This window comes from Martes martes (assembly GCF_963455335.1).
Source record: "Martes martes genome assembly, chromosome: X".
Taxonomy (NCBI): domain Eukaryota; kingdom Metazoa; phylum Chordata; class Mammalia; order Carnivora; family Mustelidae; genus Martes; species Martes martes.
This window is the reverse complement of record NC_137897.1, coordinates 36,811,630-36,837,548: the sequence shown is the minus strand read 5'-3', so window position 1 is coordinate 36,837,548 and position 25,919 is coordinate 36,811,630. Positions and strand designations below refer to the sequence as shown.

Here is a 25,919-nt window from a genome sequence, read left to right as displayed (position 1 = left end):
ATTGATAGTCATATTACAGACACAATTTTATATCTCTTGCCTGATATAAAAACACAAGCATTTTTCACAATATTGCAGTCTTTCTGAACATAATTTAATTAATATCAAATAGGTGTGTCATAGCTTACTTAACCAATATGAGATTATTGGACATTACATATCACATGTGAGTTATTATAAATGACATGGCACTAAAGATCTGTGGAATAATAATTTTTCTATGTGTGGTACTATTTCTTAGAATTGAATCATGGAGTAACAGTTTCCGATTTAAAGAAATGGACAGTTTCAGGCTTTTGCCAAATTGTTTTTCTCAACTGTTTTACCAACGATTATTTCAGCCAGAATTTTTCCATCACGTTGTTGGTGGCATTTAATATCATAGCCTTCTTTTTTTTCAGTCTTGCAAACTGAGAGCAAAAATGGTATTTCTCAGTGTTTCAAACTGAGAGCTGAAAATGGTTGTTTTTCTTTTTTAATTACTAGTCAAGTTGAAAATTCTTCTTAGGTCTATTATTCAATTATATTTTCTGGGAGGGCTATCTTTAGTTCAAAATTTTTTAAAGATTTTATTTATTTATTTATTTGACACACACACACACACACACAGAGAGAGAGAGAGAGAGAGAGAGAGAGAGAGAAACCAAGTGCACAAGCAGAGGAAGCAGCAGAGGCGGAGGCAAAAGCAGGCTCCCCGGTGAGCAGGGAGCCCAAGGTGGGGTGGATCCCAGGATCCTGGGATCATGATCTGAGCTGAAGACAGATTTTTTTTTGAAGATTTTATTTATTTATTTGACAAAGAGAGATCACAAGTAGGCAGAGAGGCAGGCAGAGAGAGAGGAGGAAGCGGGCTCCCCGCTGAGCAGAGAGCCCAATGCGGGGGCTGGATCCCAAGATCCTGAGATCATGACCTGAGCCAAAGGCAGAGGCTTAACCCACTGAGCCACCCAGGTGCCCCTCGAAGACAGATGCTTAACTGACTGAGTCACCCACCCATCCCCAGTTCAGTTTTTTTCTTGACTTGTGGTTAGAATATGGGGTGGAATCCATTCTTCTTTTTGAATGAGCTGGTGTTTCTGTTTCTGAATGGATAGGCAGCTAATCCTAGAAACATTTTAGCCAAGACGTTGAAATGCTCATGATGCCCTTGTAATGCATGTAGTCCTCTGTGAGCCCCTCAACCCCTTTTAGTGCAGAGATCTCACACCCAGGGCTATGGCCATTAGCCACACGGTGATTCTGATACTGTAATTAAAATGGCCTAATCCAATAAGGAAACTTTCTTGAACATGCTTTCCTTGTGGTATTATTCTATGTAAAGTTTGTGTGGTGATTCAACAACTTTTAAAAAAACTCTGTGGGAGGTTGGTGGTTTCGAAACTCACCTGTACTAAGGTCACATGCAAATCTCTGTACACTTTTGGCCACATCAACATACAGGAAGATAAATAAACACTGGCATTGTGTTTGGGTTCATTAGGAGAGACAGAAGGAATTGGGGGGGGGGGATATGGGCCTTGTAAGACACAGAGCTAAGAATGAACGTGGAGATACTGTCACAAAGATCTATACAGAGGAAAGGAACCCCGGAAGTTAGGACTCATGGAATCAAACAGAAATTCAGAGGAATGAAGGGGTACGGAAAAGCATGACATGACAGCATATCTTTCCAGATTGAAAATATGCTACTAAAGGCTTTTATTTATTTGAAAGAGACAGAGAGGCAGAGAGAGTGAGAGAACACGAGCAAGGAGGAGAGGGAGAAGCAGACTCTCTGCTGAGCAGGGAGCCCAACTCAGGGCTCAATCCCAAGACCTTGGGATTGTGACCTGAGCTGAAGGCAGAGGCTTAGCCAACTGAGCCACCTAGGCGTCCCTGTGCTACATCAGTTTTTGTGTAGAAATGCGTTCTGATGAAGCCACCGGCGTAAGTCCTTTGTGAAATGAGCCCTTCTTCATCCTTCACAAATGAGCTTATTGACTTGTCTGAGTTCTTTCCCACCAGTAACCGTTATTTCTTGAGGAGACCTACATGCAAGGTGTTCTCCCAGATGCTGGGGATAAAACAGGAAGCAATAGAAGTAAGATCCCCGTCCTCACAGAGGTTAAAATCCAGTGAAGAAGGTCACACAATAAATAGCAATGAATCAATCAAATAAATACTGCCTACTTACATACATAATACATACATAATACATACCTACCCACATACAGACATACAAAGTACCAGCAGGGGTAAGTAGTCCATGAAAAATAAGATAGAGAGGGTGATGGAGCAGAGTCAAGGAATGCCTCTGCCTTAGAGGTCAGGTAGAAGCCGAGACACGAGATGTTGAACATGTAAATATCTGGAGGAAGAATATTACAGGAGGTGGGAACAGTCGGTGCAAAGCCCCTATGTTAGGAACAAGTCTGACATGTTCAAAAAAACGGAAAGAAAATCAATATGGCTGGAGTGGCATGAGCAAAGGGTAGTAAGACGAGATGGGTAAGTGGGGATGAGGTCCTCCGGGGTCTTGTAAGTGAAGTAATGCCAAGATCACCTCTTTGCAATGTAAGTCACTGGCAGATTTGAAACAGGGAGGTGTCATGAATTTGATGTTGTTTTAAAAGATATTCTGTGCTTTGTAAATTGGGAAATCAGAGAAGTAGGATTGGAAGCAGTTGCGAGGTTATCACAGGAGTCCAGAGGAGAAATGACGTCATCTTACACCAAGGCGGTAGTAGGAGGGGTGGTAAGAAACAGTTGTATTCAGGTAGAATTGACCCACTGATGTAGTGATCAGAGGGTGGGATGGTCAGGTAAAGAAAGATACGAGCCTGATTCTTGAATTTTTGGCCTGAACAACTGAGGGTATTGTGGTACCATTACTGAAATGGAAAAAACTGGAAAAGACCCAGTTTGGGGGGAGGGGACTCGAGCTCTGTTTGGGCTACGTTAAGTTTGAGATGATTATGAAATAGCTGAAGGCACTATGAAGTAGGCAATTTATATATCAAGCTTAAAGGTTCAAGGCTATGGGATTAGGTGAGATCACCCAGGAATGCATTTTTTTTTAAAGATGTTACTTATTTATTTGAGAGAGACAGAGATAGTGAGAAAGCGAGAGAGCACGAAAAGGGAGGAGAGGGAGAAACAGACTCCCCGCTGAGCAGGGAGCCTGAGGCGGGACACGATCCCAGGACCCTGGGCTCAAGACCTGAGCCAAAGGCAGACGCTTAACCCACTGAGCCCCCCAAGTGCCCCTACCCAGCTATGTTTAAAAAAAAAAAGAGAGAGATCCAAGAACTGAGTTCTGGTGCTCCTCCAGCATTTAGAGGCTGAAAAGAGAAGGATCCAGCAAAAGATCTGAGCAGGAGCAATGAGTCAGAGAGAAAGAAACTCAAGGAAGTGTGTGGCCCAGATGCAAAGTGAAGACAGTGGGTCAAGAAGGACGAGATCAGAAGCTGCTAAGAGAACCGGTGATTTGAGGACAGAGACTTGACCGATTGGATTTGGCAATATGAAAATCAGTGGTGGCCTTGACAAGAGCAGTCTAGGAGGAATGGTAGGGGTGAGGGCCTGACCAGAGTCAGGTGCGGAAATAGAGACAACGGGTGTAGAGAACTCTTTGCAGAAGTGCAGAAGGGAGGGGTTATAGGCAAAAGGAGATGTTGGGTCACAGGTATTTTGAAGATGGGAGATGCCAGAGCAGGTTTGTGCCCTAATGACTGTGATCCAGGCTAGAGGGAGTGGGAGAAGTACAGGAGCAGCGGACCAAACCTAGGAGGGAATAGGATCCAGAGTGGGGGAGGGTAGGCTCCCTTAAAGAAGCCGCTCATTTAAGTCATAAGAGGTAAAGTAGCGCATAGAGACACAGGCGAAAGTGCGCGCATTTATTGTGAAAAGATGAATGAGTTCAATAAAAAATGAAACAGAGTCATCAGTTGCAAAGGGCTGGGGTGGGTGGTGCCATGTAGGGAACTAAAGAAAAGGTATGAAATAGCCATTTTGGACAGTGGGAAAGTATACCCTGAAGTTCAAAGGCATCGTTCATTGAGTTGCATGAAGGGATCTGTCACATCGTTCATTGAATTGCAAGAAGGGATCTGTCAAATACAGCGGTCTTAATATTAGCCAAGAGATGTTCAAATATTATTTCTGGTGATGATTAATCAAAAGATACTGCTTAGATTGCACTGGGTGCGCGATAAAAATGTTATCAACAGAGAAAGAAAAATCGCTTTCCCTCCTCTCTGCTGCGGTCAGTGCGCATTCATCCAACTCCTGATATAATTTATCCAATTGCTTTGTTACAGGTTGAAAAGAAGGTAGTTTAAGACCGGGTCATTTTGTGTGTGAGTGTGCTGCACAGTTTGAAGAAATATTAAAACCTAGGAGATTATGCTAATATTGTAAGACATGGTTTATAGATAAATCATCTTTACTGAATCAGAAGTTGATGAGATGTTGTAAAAAGCCTTCAGGGTCATTCAGGGTTTGTAGGGCGATGGAAGGGAAGGAGAAGTAGAGGCACAATCAGTTTCCAAGTCCAGCCTGCCTATCACCCCATAGCAACAGCAGGCCCAGGATATGCAAGTAGTTTTGCCCACACCATCTTTGTATCAACTCCGCCTGCGAGGTATCATCCTGTTTTAGAAACTGGAATTAGGAGGAGTTCAGAAGTTCCTTGCCCAAGAAGACTACAGTGTCTCAGGGACCAAGGGCTGGGACTTAATTCTTCCAATTTCAAAGCCAAGTACTTCCCAAAGATGCTGGACTCATTCATTCCCTGAACAGACATTGTTGGGTATTTACCATGCAGCAGGCGATGATGGGCTGAATACCTTACATATTTTGCCTTAATTTCTTTTCACAACTACTCAGTGAGGTAGGGGATAAATATAAATATATTTTATACCTTTTTACAGAGGAAGTTGAGGTTTGAAGAAGGGGATAAATTTGATCATCTTTCTAATAGCAGACACAGAATATGAGAGATGTTTAATTTTGCAGAAAGAAGAACATTTCCTTTTTTGAGGGTAATATGAAACAATTTAACGTAAGGAATTAAGGCAATTGGATAGACAAGGGTTGGGGCGCACCCCTCAACATGGAATCTGGCTAAAAGTGCCTGAATTTGTTTTTGATTTGGGGTAACTGAGCAGATGTCCTAAAATGAATGGGAAACTGGATCCCAGTTACAGACACCCCTGAAATAATTTTCCCAAAAAGCAACAGATATTTTGTTTTTCTGTAAATCCTTGCACCAATGTTAATTTTTATGTGGCGGGTGCTCTTCTAATAGTGACTCTGACAATTGAATGCAGGATTTCTCACCGAGATTTAGACTGTAATTTTCCCTGAAAAGAATTGAATCTAATCAACATGTAAGTAATTTCATTTGCGTTCCATCTGAGGCCTTATCTTCACAAACACTGCCAGCTTATTTTGGCTTTCTGTTAAGACTTTCATCAGGCCACAAGCTGGGTTTTGGCCGGACCTGAAGAGCTTTCAACCTATCTCTCATCTGTTGGTTTGATATAACAGGAAAAGCCTCTTGAACGCGTTGATGGGATGAGGGACCAGGAAAACTCAAGGATGAAGCCCTGGTTTTAGAGCTGACTCCTAGGTAGATGACTGGGCCCAAGTCATAAGCCAGAAAAAAACCCTGGGAAAATGAGTAGATTTTGATCATTCATTAGTTTCAGGCTTGTCAATTACCCTTACATTGTAAATATGAGGAAAGCTAGGAATCTTCTTAGTGGCTTGATGAAGAGCCCTGCTTTGGAACAGGGAGGGCCACCATCTTTGAAGCCATGCAAAGAGCTGAGGTACCAGTGAGGACCCAGGAAAATGGTGCCGTCTGCTGAAACCACATCCTTTTTAATGAGACGAGGCCCAGAAAGTAGCTTATAGCGAGGTCCTAAACTGGTAGCCCTCAAGCCGAGTCTTCCACAGTTTGGGATGGCTTTCCAGTGTTTTAAAATTTGAGTTTTTTGCAGATTTTCACATAGTTTTTTTTCACATAGATTTTTATTTATTTATTTGAGGGAGAGCCAGATTTTTAAATTTTTATACATTTTTATTTGAGATTTTTAAAAAATTATAGATATTTTTATTTATAGATTTTTATTTATTTGAGAGAGCGAGAGCCAGAGAGAGCATATGTATGTCAGAGAGAGAGAGAGTGAGAAAATGAGTGGGGGGGAGGGGCAGAGGGAGAGGTAGAAACAGAAGCAAACTCTCCCCTGAGCAGGAAGCCCGATGAGGGGCTCCATCCCAGGACCCCAGGATCAGGACTTGAGCCGAAGGCAGAGGCTTAACTGACTGAGCCACCCAGGTTCCTTTAAAATTTGATTTAAGTACTTTGGTTCAACACACACAGTCTTTATCTCTCCACAACCCTTGGCCCTGTCTCTTATGTTACATCTTCCCACTCACATTTTGCCTACTCTGCCCTCCTCCCCCACTGCTTTTATATTTTCAGTCCTTGACTTGGAATGAAAAGGAAAGGCAAGATCTTGCCAGAACCTCAGTATCCATAACTGAGAAGCCCAGGCAATGTACCTTCCAGGGGCTAGCACTCGGGAGGTGTGAGGTAGAAGTAGTTTACCAGAGCATCTGAGAATGTGAAAGAAAATTCTCTGTAGCCACATCAGCAAGTACTTTTTCTTACTCAGGAAGGCAGAGGCCAGAGTGATACAGGACACGTTTTGGGAAAGTGCTTTTGGGCTGTCCGCTTTGCCTGGAGTTCAGTTTTATGTTGAGATAGTCACAGAATGGGCAGCCTGTTTTAAGATGCTGGCGGGAACTTTCTGATGGGGGGGATGCTGGTGGTAGGGGAAAGGCTCTGGATCCACTGCTTTCTATTTTAAAGGAAAAAGCCCTCCACATAATTAAAATTTTAGTACAATGAGACAAATAAGAGAAAATAGAGTGAACAGACATACAAGCTTGATGGAAAAGCTGCTATCATTGAATTTTTAAAACACTAAGATTTCAGCAGGGTCTTTTATCAAAATTAAAATAGCTGAACAATTCTTAAAAATATCCTGTAGGGGTTTTTCTTTCCTCTTCTTTTTTTTTTTTGTCCCCTCCTCTCCCATCGTCTCCCCTCCCCTCCCCTCTCCTCTCCTCTTCCTTTTTTTTGAGGGGGGGGAGGGCAAATTTCTGAACCCTAGGTGGGATTACCGACCCTTCCTGGTGATGGAATATGTATTTTGTCTCCTCAGTTGTAGGCTGCTGCCAGAGAAGCTGACCTTGGGCTGGGGGTGATAAAGCAGGAAGGGTTAGCTTCAAGGCTAAAATGTGAAAACAGCTTCTAAGAAAACACGCCTTTGCCCTTTGCCCTTATTCCTTCCCACCGGCACCGATCAGCTCACACTCCCCACAGGATACCGACCTTAGTGGTGTATGTCAGGAGAGCCATACCTTTTCCTTTTTCTTTATTACTCCTAGCTTACCGGTTTGGAATTCTAGTTACAAGGTGCAGCTTGTGCACCTCTTAGCTCTGTGTCAGCCTGGAACCCCAGCCTAGTACTCCTGGTCAGGTGTTCTGTGCAGTTCCAGCACGCACGCGCACATGTGAATATGCCGGACGCCGAGCACACATCTGCGCCCCCCGTTGTGGATCTAGGTTTACACACTCTCGGGATGCGACTTACAGTCTTAACATGAGTCTTCCAAGTTGAAGTTAAAACAAAACAAAACAAAACCAAGAACAGGTACCTGGTGGCTCCGTCAGTTAAGCATCTGTCTTCCACTCAGGTCATGATCTCAGGGTCCTGGGATCAAGCCCCAGGTCCGGCTCCCTGCTCAGCGGGTAGCCTGCTTCTCCCTCTGCCTGCCACTCCCCTGGCTTGTGCTCACTGTCAAATAAATAAATAAAATCCAAAACAAACAAACCAACAACCCAGAACTTACTTGGCCTGTGACATTGAGGTCAATGTTTTAATGCTAGAACTGCTTTCTCCACCCCTCTGACTTCTGTTTGAAAGGGGTTGTAAAGACCTAAAAGGACACGTTTTCCCCCACACTCATTTCTGAATGGCCCATTTTTGGTTAAGTTCACACTCTTGGCTTGCCGCCATGTTTCCATCCCTCCTGGTCTGAGGGCCCAGAGACCAGGAGCACGTGATCTGGCAGGCGAAACTTCTCGTATCTGAGCTGTGTGCCATGGCTCTTCCTTGGCCCCGAGAAAAGCAATGAGATTCTGAAGGCAGAATTTTTCTCAGGAAGTTGAATAATTTCATAAATGGCGTCGACCATCATTTAATTTTTGAGTAGAGTTTAATGACAGATTTAACATTTGGCATTCTAAAAATACTACGGAATTGTATGAAGCACAGAAATTGTTTAACCTTGGCAAAGCGAATTTCTTAACTCCTATCTCAGAAAGTTCCATTCCTCGCCTCGGTTCTAGGTGATTGACACACCCGGATTACTATTTACTGCTCTGTGTTGAATGCAGCAAGGCCTGTTTTTTATTTTGCTGCTTACAGCTCAAAGGCTGAAACTCAGATCCTTAAGCTCTGTTACCAGGAGACTCACCCAGCTGCTCATGTAACCCCTGTTTGGGCTGGTGCCCCATTTCCCAGGTCCTGAAATAGCACGGCTGGCCAACTTCCCTCCCTCTCCACCTAACCCCTGCCAAAACCCCAGGGCTCCTCAGCACATAAGAAATGCCAGCCTGGCCTGGCCATCTAGAGCTTTTATCGCCATGGTATCCCAAAGTAAGTTCAATGAGCAGTGATGTTACCCTAATATGGAAAAGAAAATTTCCTGTGTGTATTAGTTTGCTAACGCTGCTGTAACAAAGAACCACACACTGGGTGGCTTAAGACCACAGAGGGGTATTGCCTGCAAGTGAGAACTCAAAAATCAAAAAGTGTCAGCAGGGTTGTTCCTTCTGAGCCCTAGGACGGATAATCTGCTCCGTGTCTTTCTCCTAGCTTCTGATTGTCTGTTGTGATCTGTGATAGTTTGCTGACCTTCAGAAGCTTCACCCTGACCTCTAGCTTCATCCTGTCATGGTCTTCGCTGTATGTGCTTGCCTGTCACCAATTTTCCCTTTTTATAAGGACGCCAGTCATACTGGATTAGGTCTTACCCGAATGACCTCATTGTACCTCAACGATCTCCGTAACAAACCCATCTCCAAATGAGTTCCCATTCTGAGAGGTTCTGGGTGTTAGGACATCAACATATGGATTTTGAGAAGGCGCAGTTCAACCCCCAACATCACACTGCCCCCAGATTCCCTCATCTCATTGTCCTTTGTCTAACTTACAAGACCTGAGAGGTGGCAGCCCACTGTCCCCTCTTCTCCAAGACTCTAGCTGCTGCCCTGCCCCCAGGCCTTCCAGATTCCTGGATTTCCCTTCTCTCTTTGGCCTGCATTCACCTGGATGATCCTTCTGCACTGCATGTCCTAAGAAAAGGAGGAGGAGGGAAACTTCTGTTTCCTATCTTGGTATGATACTGTCTTTTTCCTTCTCTATTCCACCATTTTCCACTTTTCTATAACTTGGTTGAACCAAGTACATGCCCACCCTCCCCAAGAAGCTCCCTTTCCAAATACATTGTAGTCACCATCTTCCCACCCCATCGTGGTGTCTCTCCTGCTAAGCTTTGCCCTCTCCTAGAAGCAAGTCCTACTTAGACATCAGCTCCTTGAAAACATGCAGCCCAAGGACAATGGTGTAGTTGAGAATATTTGATTTTTTGAGGGAAGAGGGGAGGAGGTTTTTTAATTAATTTATTTATTTTGTTGCTTTTGAGAGGAGGATTTTCTGACAGACCTACCACCAATTGTAGCCACACTGACCAAGTGGACTAGTGGCTTTAGGTAGTGTCTCCCAAAATATGTAAGGAGACGTTTCTGCCCTTCTAGAAAATCACTTCCATCCACAGTCCCCCAACAAGTTATAGAGATGAAGAATTGACGGAAATAGTATCTCCTGATGGAGACATGCAGTACATTAATTAAAGTCTCTGACAAGTCCAGGTGAACAGAAACTGGTTTAACTTTGTGTGTGTGTGTTTATTTTTATTTTATTTTACAGCAGCTTCATAGCACATAGCTAACAACCGTCATTGCTTATTACTGACAACCACTGTTGATACAGGAAAGGTCAGCAAACATTTGTACTTGCACAGTGTTTCATCCGTCTTTAAGCTGGGTAAACCTTAAGTATTTTGCAATTAAAAATATATATAATCTAGGAAAATCCACATATTTCCAGTTTCAAATAACCAACTTCATAATTTTGATTTTACTGGACAATGTTTTTTAAAACATTAAGATGTAATTAACACATATTTGTTTTAGGTGTACAACCCAGTGATTCAATATTTGTATATATTACAAAATGCATCACAAGTCTAGTTAACAGCCACCACATGTAGTTAGAAAAGCTTTTCTCTCGTGATGAGAACTTTTAAGATCTACTCTCTTAGTAAGTTTCAATATCAGTCCTGTATCATTAACTGTAGTTGCCATGTTGTATGTTACATCCCTGGAACTTATTCATTTTATAACTGGAAGTTTGTACCTCCTGACCACTTGGCTTAACTCTTTTTTTCCAGAATTTTCTTATTATGAAAATTTTCAGAGAATTATACAGTCAATACTCACATACCAACCAACTGGATTCTATAGTTAACATTTTTCTATTTTTGCTTTTTTCCATTGTAACCATCTATCCATATCTCTCTCTCTCTCTCTCCCTCTCTCTCTATCAATCCATCTTATTTTTTGATGCATTTCCGAGTAGGTCACAGGTATCAGGACCTTTTCCCCAAAACTACCTTAGCACACCTATCCTTAACCAGCTTTGTTTGTGAATTTGTGTGTCATCCCTGTGCAGGGGCCATGCTAACCTCCTCTGTATCGTTCCAGTTTTAGTATATATGCTGCCAAAGCAAGCAGTAATCAGCTTTGTTTAAATCAGCATTTCCTTGTCCCCCATGAGCACAAAAGTCACATGTGGTGTTTTTTTTTTTAAGATTTTATTTATTTATTAGAGAGAGAGCACGAGCAGGTGGAGGGACAGAGGGCAGAGAGAGAAGCAGACTCCCCACTGAGCAGGAAGCGAGATGCGGGGCTCAATCCCAGGACTCTGAGATCATGACCTAAGCCCAAGGCAGACACTTAACCGCTGAGCCACCCAGGCGTCCCTAAAAGCCATGTGTTTGTTTGTTGTCACAGTAATATGATTAATCTCATCACCTCTTGACACCTGCTAATGTCACCCAAATTTCCGCAGGAGAGTCTTTGGATGCGATGCTTTGGGGTTATGAAATCTCAGCTTATTTAAAATCATTGTCTTGTCTCAGTTAGATTAATCACAGAATGGGAAGGACCAAGTTTAATCACAGATGAGGAAAACGAGGCCCAGAAGGTGAGGACTCTTGTCCACGGTCATACAGCCAGGCCGAGACCTATTAGCCTTAGAGCTTTTTCTACAGAATGGTGGTGTTCTGCCTTGTCCTTGAACCCGGCAACATTCCACTCTGGTCGTTGCAGACCACTGTAGTTGACTTCATTCATCTTTGGTTTACTGGAGTGTTTCAGGGGCAGACAAAGTAAACCTTCTGGGCCGGGCTCCACACTAGGCTCCCAGAAGATGGAGAGGAGGACCAGACTTTGGCACAGATGAAGGAGTCCTTTGTAACTTCATTTCTTCCAGTTACTTCTTACATCTCACCCCGATTTCTTTTCCCTGGTCATGCCCACATTTTATCCTCTCCTTCCTGAATTCCTGAAATTCATCATCTCGCTTTTCATGAAAAAAGTTTTTTTTTAATTTATCTTATTTTTTTATTATGTTCAGTTAGCTAGCATATAGTATATGAAATATATCAAGGTAATCTACAGCAAGCCTCTCACCCTCTTCAGGGCATTTGTAACACCTAGTTCTTTCAGAGACTAGGCTCTATGGAGTGGGTGAGCCAAAGGGTTCCAAATGATAGCTCTCCCATTTTATATTCCACCTGAAAAAATGTTTGTGATTCTAAAACTCCATAGGAGGGCTACTATCACAGCAGTGAGATATGTCCTCCTCAAGTTACATTCAAGGAAACTATCATGGTATTCTATGATTACCCTCTAAACTTAAAAAACAGGGGTTTTTTTTAGTATTTAATTTCTAGCATACTGATTAGATATATCTCAAGAAAATTGCTCTTATCAGTCTAAGATTTCTAGTGGTAACTATTGGTTCCATAGTACTAATCTCCTAAATTTTTGAGGATAAGTACATTTAACTCCTTGATTTCTGCTACTATTTTCTGATACAAATAGTATTAAAACATTTCTGGGGCATCTGGCTGGCTCAGTCAGCAGAGCATATGACTCTTGATCTCAGGGTTGTGAGTTCAAACCCCATGTTGGGCAGAGAGATTACCTAGAAATTCTTCTTTAATTTCATCTGAGAATTCTGTTCTTGATAATCATGACTGTTGGGATCTCAATGATCATAACTTATTAAAGAACCCATAATTATTGAGTGGTTACTATTGATTGATTGATTTGAATTCCAGTATAATTAATGTATGGTGTTCTATTAGTTTCAGTTGTACAGTATAGTGATTCAGCACTTGTATACGTTATGCAATGCTCATCACGATGTGTACTCTTGATCTCCTTATTTATACACATTCCATGGAATTTCCAAAAGGATGCAAGGCAGGTGATTTAAAAGTTTAGTTTTCTATAACAAGTCTGTGTATTATATTCTTCATTTTAAAAACTGGGATAGACAAAGCTTTAATTTCTGGCTTTGCTTTTTTTTAATGAGCCTCCATGCTGAGGTAAAGTGAAAACAAAGTTTGTCTACCCCGATTACAGTATACAAAAGCTGTCCCGCTCCTTTCCAGCAACAAAGGGTAAAGACAAAGGCTTGCTTATGAAATAAGATTTATTCTGATTGCTGACATTTTAGGAGAATGTAATCATTTACATATAAAGCCATGATGAGGAAACAGTTTTTATGGCTTTAGACATATTCTGAAAGGCCTTGGAAGCAATCTCCTTCTGGTATCATCTGGAGAAAGGTTTCTATGGCAACCCACAAACGCTTGATGTTTTTTATTCTTCTCAAGAGCATTAATCATCCCACGGCCTGAGGCTTCGGTAAAGGTCCCCTTCATTTGAGAAGCGATTGTCACTTGGTTTTCTGTTATATATTTTGTTTGTCTTGGGGAAAGCAGAGCAAAGAGCTTCCAAGAAGGCCTGGAATCTCTCTTTCTCATATTTGGCAGCAAGACGTGAATAGTATGGGTCTGGATGTTGTTTCTCAGTGATTGAAATGTTGGGTTTATGTGATGTTGTCTCTCTTTTCCCAAGAGTTGGGTTGATGTGTTCTCCGGAAGGAGAAGTCAGTCCGTACTTAAGGAGAAAGAACCATTTGGCCAAAGCACTTAAGCAGTAGTTCAGAGGAGCCGACCTCAAGGACACTGCCTGTGTTCCAGAAGCTTTCAGATCGTCCTGTAATAAGGGCTCAGGGCTTTGGGCACAGACAGGCTGCAGGTGATTTTTATCCCTGTATTCTTTCCAAGAGAATGAATGAAGATATATTTTAATTTTAAAATTTGACATGCTTTGGAAATTTTTTTTTTTAACACGGCCACTGTGTATTACAGGAAGTCATGCGACTAATGAAAAACACACAGGACCTAGAAACAGAACTGGATTTGAGATCTGGCTCTGATGTAGGTTGTGTAACACGGAGCAAGCCCTCAACTCTCTCTGAGCCTCCAGTTCTTAATCTAAAGAATGGGAATAATAATGCCAGCCTCACAGGTCATGTTAAGGACTGAATGTGTGTGAATCTAGGAAACTACAATGCTATAAACTAGAAGGTGGTTAGTATCAGTAGGCTCTTTCTTTCCAGCTCTTTCCCTTTGAAAAAGTCAAAGGGGGGCAGCACCTGGGTGGCTCAGTGGGTTAAAGCCTCTGCATTCGGCTCGGCTCATGATCTCAGGGCCCTGGGATCGAGCCCCGAGTCTGGCTCTCTGCTCAGCAGGGAGCTGCTTCCCTTCCTCTCTCTCTTCCTGCCTCTCTGTCTACTTGTGATCTCTGTCAAGTGAATAAATAATATCTTTTAAAAAAAAGAATGAAAAAGTCAAAGGTATCCTTTACCATTTCTTTTTTTAAAGACTTATTTATTGATTTGAGAGACAGAGAGAATGTGTGTGTGCAAGCAGGAGGAGAGAGAAAGAAAAGCGGGCTCCGTGCTGCCAGCGGAGCCCGGCACGGGGCTTGATCCCATGAACCTGAGATCACCACCCGAGCCAAAACCAAGAGTCAGACACTCAGCGGACTGCGCCACCCAGATGTCCCCCTTTACCATTTCTGGGGCGACTAGAGGAAATCAGTTTTGGTGTGTGCAAATATTTTAGTTTCTTATACTAAATCAAATTACTATGTTTGCATAGACACCATTATGGCCATTTATTTATTTATTGACTAAAGTAATTAAATGTCATCTTTGTTGAAGGATATTAAATGAATCCATTCCATAATCGCCTAAGCGCCAACTGTGTCCTAGCACTGAGGAGACAAAGAACGGATAATTAAATTCTTATCATCCAGGAAATAAGTTTTTTGAGTTTCAGGGCACAGCATGATCCGTTCAGGCAGGTGTCCTACACAAGGTTGCCTGGCTGATGGCAGTGACAGTGAGGATGCGGTCCAGACCACATTCCACCAGCCGAGCCATTTGCGTGGTCGTGTGCTGCATTCCCCCGAAAGGAAGGGCACCATTTTAAAATTACCTAAGGGGTGTGTGTGTGCATCGTCTTGTAATTTACACAAAGGCACAGAATGTGCCGACAGTGACCCTGTTGCTTGTATGGTCCGTGAGGTTTACTGCAAGGCTCCCAGTGTTTCACCCTTTAGTATGAGGAAAGCTGCTGGGCATGTTTGTTATCTGGAGTCAGAGTGCCTGGATTTGAATACTGTCTCTGCCACTTTTTAGCTGTGTGACCTTGGACGTGTGACTTGGCCTCTCTACGCTTTACTTTTTACAGCTACCCTCCTCACAGTGTTGTTGCAAGGATAAATTCTTATATGTAAAACACTTCAAAAGAGAAGCTGTTATATGGTCAGTGCTCAAAATGTTAGCTGTTTTGTGACGTTTTTACCTGCCTCTCTACTCTGTGTTGAAAAGTTCAACAATTAACCATCGAATTCCATCTACAAATACCACTTTCCTTTAATGAATTTATTTCACATAGGGGATATTTTCATCTTACTCAGGCCCTGTGTGTGTGTGTGTGTGTGTGTGTGTGTGTATTTGTGTTAAATAACTAAAAGGCATTCTCTTTGGAGACATCAAAGAATCCCAGTTCTTTGATCAGAAGGTCACTTGGTTGTTTCTAGAAATTTCTCATAAAACCATTGCTTTGTCAGAAGTGACAGAGGTGTCGAGGGCTATTTGCAGATTTTTGGCTTTCATCCTTCCTGGGGGAAGGCTTATATCTTTTACCAGGATTATAAGGTTAGAGATGCTTTGAGGTACAGTGAATTTCTTTGTCAGCCTTGGTTAACATGATACTTTTCTGGGGATGTGGGTAGCTTTAGACTGAGAAAAGATGTCCTTACGTGGTATTGAAGTACTGATGTTTCATAATGTTGTCAAAACAATTAACTTTGCATTTTAAAACTCTGAAAAAATTCGTTAAATCTCAGGTTTCAATAGGAAGGACATGAGCCAGAATTGACAAAGCAAAGCACGAGGCCCCCTGGTGATAATGATTTTTCTCTTCCCTCCCTGTCCTAATCCCTCCACCAGTCCCAAGACGCCTTGAAAAAACAAAACAAAACAAAACAAAACAAAACAAAACCTTTTGTTTCCAGTACTTTACAGTCTTCCTGTCTCATCTAACTCTTGCGTCGTTTTCCATGACAGGACAACTTGGAAGTTTTGAATGCTAATAATTTGACACGCCACTGATTTTTAGATATTTAAAATAATCTGGATGTCTTCTGCCGTGTGGGTTCCAAATCATCAAGATACTCATCAATTTGATGACATCTTTTTCCAGATAAACTGCCTGAGAAGAAAGATGCATTATTTTTATGATTTCATGACATTAGGCATTAGCCGATCATTACTCACATGTGCTGAGCTCTTTGTCATTCATCCAAGGAAGTCTCTTTGAGCCAAAATACCATAGCCACCGTACCATCTGGAGTCAACAAATGAGATGATCTTATCAGGGACCTGTCAGGGCAAGAGAGGGGCGATCCCTGAATGTGCCAAGATAATTCGGTTGTGAAATATTAATTGATCCTGCATGATCGGCTCCAGTTTAATTAACTTTTTAAAAGTACAAAGTGATTAGAAGCTCATTCCTCAATTTCTTACCGAAGTTAAATATCCATCGAAGAGAACAAATGGCACTTGAAGGGTCCTGTGTTTAGATGGAGAGCAGAATGTTTTAAGATACTTTGCATCAATCAGGGTAATAGGGTTGCCGTATTTTTAATTTTTCCTCTTTGGTCCAAGGGTAGTGGCGAAGAGTTCAGGTTTGGGGTTAAGCTGTGACCTGCCATTTACTGAGTGTGTAATCAATGGCAAGTCAGTGAATGTCTCTAAACCTCCGTTGTTTTTTTTTTTTTCCTTTTTAAAATGAGGATAATAATACCTCTCTGCGCGGTGAAGACCAGAGGAGCTTTGCTTGTAAAGTGCTTCTCCCAGAACAAAACAAGTGCTTGTTGCTTTATGACGGTGGCTATTACTACTGTGAATGTTTTCTTTTTTAAAAACGGCTATTGTTTTTTCACTTGAGTCTGGAAATGATTGCCTAAGTGTTTAAACAGTACCAGTCACGTTACCTAGTGTTTTTCAGGCAAACGTATGTCTGCTACTTTCTGATTTGGGGTTGGTTTCTTTCTTTTTCTTTCTTTTTTTTTTCACTCTAGTATGGCATTTTAAAATTCCCAGACTTCCCAGAGAAGGCATCATCCTTCCTATTTTTGTTCTGTGACAAAATGCGTTAAAAGTTCCCAATAACTGGCAGAGGAACGGACTCTTGAGAAATTAACCCTGTTGTAAGCTGGGGCGGCTCTGTGGAGTCCAGTATTTGCTTATTCTTCCATCGGTTAAACCATCTTCTTTCCCCCAGTCATCAGTGACGAACCTCTGGTGAGCTACTTCTCAATCTTTTTTTTTTTTTTTAAAGATTTTATTTATTTATTTGAGAGAGAGAGAGAAAGAGAGAGAGAGCACGAGTGGTGGGGGAGGCATAGGAAGAAGGAGAAGCAGATTCCCCACTGAGCAGGGACCCCCCCCCCCCCGACGCGGGGCTTGATCCCAGGACCCTGGGGTCCCATGACCTGAGCCAAAGTCAGATGCTTAACCCACTGAGCCACCCAGGCGCCCCTTAATTTTAATCACGTCCTGACCAGACTCCAAGTCCTCAGTTTCTTAGGTTCACTGAAACTCCTTCCTCCTAAAACTGCAGTGACTTTCTTAAGCCCCCATACATGGACCAGTTATCTTTCAAATCGGTTTTTGCCCCTTGATGTCCAACAAGCCATTGAACAGTGCTCCCCAGCCCCCCACCCTGTGAACATTAGACCAGTTGTAAGGTATGTCGAACCACATGATCTCATTTTGCCCTATTTAAGGCTATTTTTGTAATTTTCTGTGTATGATCTTTTAAGGCACCTGGGCATGGAAAAGTCTCTATTGAATGGTTTAATAAGATCCTGGCTTGTTTTAATAACTGTTCATGTTTGGCATCAGATACTGTTGGGTAACTGCGCAGACGAAAAGACAGTGCCTTTTGTGAACTACAAAATGCTAGTGTGCATGAGCGATGTCGTATTTCATTCTGAACCCCCTTTGTTTAAGCCTCAGCGTGCTTAGCAGGTCCGTCTGAGTTCCACGATAACAGTGGTTACTACGGCTGCATGTTATTTCATATTTCATTTGTCGAACTGATGCTTGATAAGAGAAATGGCATTGAATTGTCTCCAATTTTGAATCTAAATAGAAATGTTTAAAAAATAGATAAATGTAAAAATTTTCTTTTTTTTTTCCTCATGGAGGTAAAATTAGCACTGGAGTTAAAAATCCAAACCTTATCTTTCCAAATGATGGGTTGTGCAATGCTGTGTACACCGTGTGTGGGTGGCCGGGGGCTCTGGGACCCTTACCCTGCCACCAGCTCAAAGCCCCCTGCCCGGCCTCCAAGGACAGGGCTCGGAGAGACAGATGAACTCAAATAATGAAATGTCAGATCCGGCTCTTTTAAAAAATGGGTTTCCTCGGTTAGGATCGCTGATAGAACAGTGAACGAAGCCTGGGCTTTTCGCTCTATCTTTTGTGGTGGGCTCCTATTTTCTGTTAGACAGGTGCTTATCAAACTGCAAGATACAAGTGTATTTTCAAAACACGCTGAACCAAATAAAGTGCAGATGATCTTCTGAAGTGTAATTTCCCCCTGTAGCAGAACGTGAGAGATGTGATCTATGAAGATGATGGTTCCGAGTCCCCGTGGAAAGCAATATGTGTGGTTTATGAACTCTGAACCTGGACTGAGGCTGCCTGGCTCTTGTGAGAGCTTCTGTGTTTCATTCTCCTCGACCATAAAATGGCAGGATCAATAGTACCTTTTCTCAATGGGTTGTGGCAAGACCTCACTGAATTAGTATATTAAAACAGAACAGCATCTCAAATGTAGTGAGCACTGAATGAGTATTAGCTCTTTTTATAGGAATCTCTCTTTTCTTTTACTTTTTTTTTTTTTTTGGACTTGGGGGAGGGCGTCTAAAAATCCCAGAACTATTACTTTTTAAAGACTAAGCTAGAAGCTGTTTCATTTGTCTGTAAGGCCCAGCGTCTTGGCATTCTTTGGTTTTATTTGATCCCATCAGGCAAATGATGAAGGTAATTAGAATGGAGGAAATTCGGTTATCATGGTGAGAGTTCCAGAGATTTCCTGTCTGAGAACCATCTTACGGAACTCTGTAAGAGTGGTTTTGAAGATATTAGGATTTTAAGATCTCTGAGATCAAAAACTTCACCTAGGATGCGTTTATACCAAAAACGACACATACAGATTCTACAGTAAGCTTTATACCTTGTCAAAACTCATTGAACTCATTGAGTAAAGTTTACCATATGTAAATTTTCCTCAATAAAACTTTTTTTTAAAACTACATTCAGGGTGGTGAGAATGTTCAGGCATTTGTTAAAAATTTTTGACTACATTCATAATTAAATAAATGAATGCGCAGGGTCATTTCATTCTTCAGTGATGGGTCACATGGAAAACTAGGACACAGGGTGGGGTTGAATTTCATGTCCTTGGTTTTGAAACTTTACACCAACTTCCAAAAGTTCATGTTGACACAGAATTTAACAATTAATTCTAGGTCCTCTCAATTGCTTTGAAGGCCTACTCTCCCTCTGACTTACTGGGATTTTTTTTTTTTTTTTCAGATTTACGGGAGAATAAAGTCAATTGGCTACGTTTGGTCTGGCGCCTAGTGGGGCTTATACATTTCTCTGAAGTGTGGCCTTTTGTTTTCATTTGTGTTGTCAGACACATAGTCATGCAACTTAGTCCTTAAAGATAGACATGCTGATATAGTAACCAAAGATATTTTAAAGGTTTGGGACATTTACCAGAAATGAAATCCCCTGGGGCCCCTGGGTGGCTCAGTCGGTTGAGCGGCTGCCTTCAGCTCAGGTCATGATCGCCGGCTCCTGGGATCGAGTCCCACATCGGGCTCCCTGCTCAGTGAGGGAGCCTGCTTCTCCCTCTCCCTCTGCCTGCTGCTCTGCCTACTTGTGGTCTCTCTCCATCTCTCTAATAAATAAATAAAATATTTAAAAAAAAAACAAAAGAAATGAAATCCCTCTTGTTCTTGCTAGAAATAGCAGCTGGTTTCCCAGACTTGGAATCTGGGCCTCTACTGAGAAACCCTAGGCATGTGTAGGGTGAAGGTAGCAGTAGGCCATGGGAGTGAGCCAACATGGACCTTTCTCATTGGGGTTAACGTGAGGGGCTTACCTGGAGTCCCTGTGCAGTGTCTGATTGTTATTTCTTATTGTATTTTTCCCCCAGGCATGGCAGCAGCCAAGCTTCTGCATGACTCTGGCCTGAATGTGGTTGTTCTGGAAGCCCGGGACCGGGTGGGAGGCAGGACTTACACCATCAGGGTAAGGCATGAAGAATGGGGATGAAGAAATGGGAGGCTGAAGCTGAGTATTTTTTTTTCTTTTCTAAAAGTCTTGAATTTTGTTTGACTCTTAAGAGAGTAGAAATTACTTTGAAACAGCCTCTCTTTCAATTTGCTACCCTTTCCAACATTTTCTTCCGTCTCTTTGTTTACCTAATGGTGCTTGGCACTTGCCTGATGAATTATGGCGCCAATAAAGAAGTTTTTAGAATACATCAGTGAATAGAATAAAGATTCCCACCTATGCGAAACTTTGGTTATCTTTGGGGGATAGGGGAGCTAGATGACAAACAAAAAAACAGCAGAAAATGATGGACCCCTGACTAATAGGTATCTGGTTATGCTTGGACACCTTCAGGCATAAGGAGCTTTTCTAGTCCCTTCTTCTAGTCATTGGAAGTGAAGCCTATTTGTAACCATATAGAAAACTTGCTCATGAACATATAAGAACAATTTCAAAGGTTCAGATTATGGTCCAATGTTCCCTAATGCTATCTTTCAAATGTCTGGATTAACCACATAGAAGTGATCATTTCCTTTCTTGGTTTTCTCTAGCATTAAGCATCTCAAAATTAGCCTGAAGTACCAAGTAAAGAGAAATTCATCAACAATTCAGAGCTTACAAAAACCAAACCATGATGTGAAAGATGTTGTAAGTGATAGGGTTCAGAAGTCTGTTGCCTATTTAAAGTGCAGTCCAATTTGCTTTAAAGTCCAATTTGGTTTAATAACTAAGTCACGTGAAGGAAGTACCACTGAAAACAGAATCCCATTTTCCATGGATACACCTTAAGGTGTGTCTATAACCCGCGAAATGCCAATTTGCTTATTTCAGAGCTCTTTATATTTATCTTAGGAAGAACATTTTCACAAATATTTTTTTTTTTCTGTGGGAAAACAGAACCAAAAGGTTAAGTACGTGGACCTTGGAGGATCTTACGTTGGGCCAACTCAGAATCGTATCTTAAGATTAGCCAAGGAGCTAGGATTGGAGACCTACAAAGTGAATGAGGTAGAGCGTCTCATCCACCATGTAAAGGTAAGCCTGGGCCAGCCTTTGGAGTATTTGAAGACTTCTTTCTCGATCTTTCCATATATGAAGTCCAGCTCCTGCCCTCAGAGAATTTATTGCGTTCCTGAATGTCGCATATGCGTTTCGTACATGTATTTCAACCATTCTCAGAATGTTTTCACTATCATTACAGGAGAGCTAAGTGGGAATTCTAACCTATTTGGGAAGGTTATTGACGAAGTGGTATTGCCCATTTGGCAAAAAGTTGAACAAAACCAATAGAGAAAAAGATGTTGTGATTGATTTATTAAATACCTCTATTTGAGTAGCTAAGCACTTTTACATGACACAAAAGCATGTGTACAGTTTTATAAATACTGCCCTAGACTTCATATTATGAAGGTATTTGTAATATGCCTAACAGTATTTTGAAATTTTATTATTGTATCCTATATATCATCTAAGTTTACTGTTCTTTGGAGAGTAACATAAAAGTGGCTCAAGCCGTACATTCCATTTTTTGTGGAGAAGCTCCATTGATCTCCCCAAGATTTCTTTGAGTTTACTGGGTCTGCCATTCCCATGATCATTTGTGGCTCTTGGTTCCTGCTTCCATGACACCTATGCTCATTCACATCTTATAGACTGTGACCCTTGTCTTCCGTTTGATCCATGCCAACCTGTGTTCACGTTCATCTCTTTATCTTGATTATCTTCAGACCATCCCAAGCATTTGCGAGGCATAGACTTCACTGAAGTTTTGAGCAATAGGGGTGGGGAGGGGGTTAATTGCAGAAACACAAATAGCTTAGAACTGAATATTGGACATTCTTACTCTAATAAGCATTTAGATCAATGAGCCCCCTGGGGATTTCTCACTGGCCACACTTCTCCGTGGATCCAAGTCACCCACCATGTTGCTGTCTTCAGGCTCCTCTCATATCTCCCTGATTCTTTTTTTTTTTTCGAGCAGCATTGTCTTGGTCCAAAAAGTTACTGTTGTTCTCTGACAAGCAAAGAGTCACCTACTCTGGATCTAACCCTGGAGTCCCACAGAGAACTGGCAGAGGTTTTGAACTTGAGCTTTTCCTCTCTTCCATACTTGCCTTTTTTGCAAGTGGAAGTGAGCAGTACAAAGACATACTCCTCACTGGTAGAAAGCATCCCTTTTTAAAAAATTTTATTTATTTATTTGAGGCAGAGAGAGAGCCTGAGCAGGGGAAGGTCAGAGGGAGAAGCAGACTTCCCAACTGAGCAGGGATCTCGATGGGGGACCCGATCCCGGGACTCCAGGGTCATGACCTGAGCCGAAGGCAGTCACTTACCCAACTGAACCACTCAGGTGCCTTTGGAATCATCCCTTTAGAAGACAGAAGAAAGTAGCAGTAGTCTGTTTTGATTTACGTTAACAATGTTGACACCCTTATATTATTTGTGAGTGATAATATCCAGAAGGAAATATAACAAACTGTACATTATGAGTCATTTAATAAAACAGGAAATAAACATCTATCTAATTTGATACAATGAGGGTAATAGATTTCCTTAATTTATACATAAATGTTTTGGTTGACCGTCAGATTTTGCTTTCTAAGCCTTTCCACCTTGCTTCCATCTGTGTCTAGCAGAAAAAGAGACACACGAATTAGAAATGAAAGTGTCGCATGGTGATAGTGCAATGTTTTGCACATCAATCAACAGGCTTAGTAAACATCCTTCATTGGATTTCTTGCTTTTCAATGTAAGTCACGTTGACCGATTTCTTTGTCTTCCCTGTCCTAATATGGAAGACTTGCAGAGAATGATCCAGAACACTGGGCTCTCATGTAGGTTTTTCCAGACAAAGGAGATGACTAGAGATTACATTCATGTCTCTGTCTTTGTGTGTGCTGGGTTTCTTGGCCGTCAGAAGCTATGCCCAGGATGCTTTGTTCCTCTGGTAATCTTACAGCTGACATTAACTTCCTTGTGAAAGCAACTGTTTGCAGTCATCAATTGCGGAAATGATGTTACACTGGCTACCTGTGCCCCTTTCTTAGACGATTTCAAATAATCTATGTGCAGCTGAGAAAAAAGTACAGATAATTAAGCAGTGTCTCTGACTTGATACCGGGTAAATACATTATGCCGACAGTGCTTCTTATAAAATATCAGATAAATGTCATTGCTTTTTAAGGATTACAAAAGGAAAAATAGAATTAGAAAATGTGGTTAAAGAAAAACATAACCCTAGCTAGAGAAAATCACTGGAAAATACTCTGGGTTCGTAGATTTTCCTGTTTCTCTGTTGCTATTTCCTGACCTCTACTGGAGGAAATGAGAACTATCAGTGCACTTAAAAATATCAGGTACATACATATATATGGATATATATTTGATATACTGACTTACTCTGTAATTAGTTCCTACTACCAAGACAACTGAAACACTAATGAGTCTGTGAAATAAATACCTGTTTCAGTCTAGACAGAGGGGTTAATTTGACCTCCCATGGTCAGATCCAGATAATAAATAGTGATAAAGACCCGATGCCTAAGAAGTCCTCCCCTAACCAAACACTTCTCCTCCACTCTCACCGCCTGCTTGTGTTCTGCTCGTATTTTCTTTGTTTTTAACCTGTGAAAAGCATTTGGGATGACTGCATCCGTTTCTGGAATTAACGATAACAACTCTGGCTTTCTGTCTCCTTCTACATGCCAAAAAATGCAGTTCATAAGTTTTTTCCTCTGTCGTGGTAGGCAGTCCTGTAGGCATTTGGCCATTACTCTGTATTGCCTATTTCTTTTCTTTTTTTTTTTTTAAGATTGTATGTGTTTATTTGACAGAGAGAGAGATCACAAGTAGGCAGAGAGGCAGGCAGAAAAAGAGGGGGAAGCAGGCTCCCCACTGAGCAGAGAGCCCGATGCGGGGCTCGATCCCAGGACCCTGGGATCACAACCTGAGCCGAAGGCAGAGACTTAACCCACTGAACCACCCAGGAGTCCTCTATTGCCTATTTCAATAACTCCTGCTAAGCACAAAATGTAGTTCATGCAAATCTACGATATATTCAGGCCTTGTTTCAACAGGAGCCCAACGTGTATGTTTTTTTAAGATTTTAAGATTTTATTTATTTATTTGGAAGAGAGAGAGAGCACAGAGGGAGAAGCAGACCCCCCACTGCAGCACTCGATCCCAGCACCCTGGGATCATGACCTGAGCCGAAGGCAGACGCTTACTGAGCCCCCCGAAGGCTGTGTTTCTTAAGAAATGATGACTCCCAGTATCACCAGTGCCCTGCCAGTTGTAGAAGGAACAGTTGGCTGATAGATGGGGTGTGTTCATGCCGGCCCCGTAACAAGCATCCAGAAATCCCTGCTGTGTGCTGTGATACGCGGAGCCTCTTTCCTGTTTGCCTGCAGTGTGTCAGAAATGGTTATCACTACTGAGTGACATTCATTTTTAGTGCTAAGGTTGATCTGTCTTAGGCTGCTTCAGTGTGGTTTTCCAAAGCCTTGTTCCGGAATAAAAGATGCGATACCAAGCTACACTGGGGTTTCATTGTTGGTGGGGAAAGTGATCACTTCAGCTCAAATCTTTATTAGTTCAGAAGGTGTTTTCCTCACTTCTGAAATCCGTGATGCCTCCCTTAGAGCTTCACAGTCCTGAAATTTTTCATCTGTCTTGCAAATAATCATGCTAATTTCTGCTAATAGAGTACAGAAGGCAGCAGTTTAGGTACCTTGAAAGTGACTTAGAAGCAGTGTTCTCTTTTAGGAACTGTCTCATAATTTAAGACGGAAAGTCAAAACTTCCTAAGGAACTTCACTATATTTTGATTTACACCTCTTTCTCTTCCATCTAATATGTGTGTGTGTGTGTGTGTGTGTTCTCTCATTTGTTTTTTATTCTCTTGAAGAAAGTGGAGAACATTTTTGAAGTCTGGTACAATTTAGGCTGTTGGCAAATAGAGTTTCTCTGTTTCAGAAGCTTTTATGAGTCTGAAGTATGGAACCAGAGTCTAATCAAACATGAAACTGCTTTAGCCCAACTTCACACTGATAATCACTTACCAACTTCAGCTATCTGGAGAAACTGAGGGAAAAAAAAAAGAGTTCCTCTGGTCTTAGTCGGCTTCCTGGCGGTTAGAAGCCAAGCTCATTGTTAAAGTCCCTCGTGTGTCTCGATGTGGTCAGTGCTTGAAGAGGCCTATGAATGAGAAGACCTGTCTCAAATATATTGGCTGCTTGTAGCTGCTACAACGTCCTTTGCTCACACAACCTCTTGAAGGAGGTACCATTTGGCTGACCACCTCCGTTCGTTGAGAACTCCAAAATCAGCTGAAAATCCAGTATACCGAAAGCCCGTAAAAGGGAGCGGAAACTAGGTCTCTTGCAACAAGAGCTGTTTGTGAATTTTGAGAAAGAGATCACAGGTGCTTAACTCACTCTCTGGATTAGGGAACAGCAACAGAATGAGAGCCCAGATATCAAGACATAAAATATTCAAATTACAATTGCATTTGTCACTCAGGACCTCAGCGTCTCCCAGAAATGAGCAAATCAGTGGTGTCCGGTCTTCTTCAGGCTCTTAATATCCCCTTCCCCACACCTCTGCCTCCAGTCCTGTTAATCCAGGGAAACTTCCATCAAAGTCCAGGTTGCGCTTGCTTCTCTCGTGATGACAGAAGCCCCTGGGAACAGGTTAGGCAGACTCTTGCATTAGGCCCAGGAGCAGCTGCCAGTT

At 41.9% G+C, this 25,919-nt stretch overlaps 1 protein-coding gene across 2 annotated transcripts in view; it reads left to right on the top strand.

Annotated features, from left to right (window-relative positions):
• The window catches only part of MAOB (monoamine oxidase B), a 103,601-nt gene that overhangs the window by 20,888 nt on the left and 56,794 nt on the right, over positions 1–25,919 (top strand). Inside the window, exons 1-3 of one of the 2 annotated variants that reach the window (XM_080795130.1) lie at positions 17,044–17,135; positions 20,068–20,162; positions 21,084–21,221. In XM_080795130.1, coding sequence (XP_080651256.1) covers positions 20,070–20,162; positions 21,084–21,221 — 231 coding nt within the window. In that variant the 5' untranslated portion in view covers positions 17,044–17,135; positions 20,068–20,069. Of the gene's footprint in view, positions 1–17,043; positions 17,136–20,067; positions 20,163–21,083; positions 21,222–25,919 lie in introns of those variants that run through there. The other variant, XM_080795129.1, reaches the window with a different exon arrangement.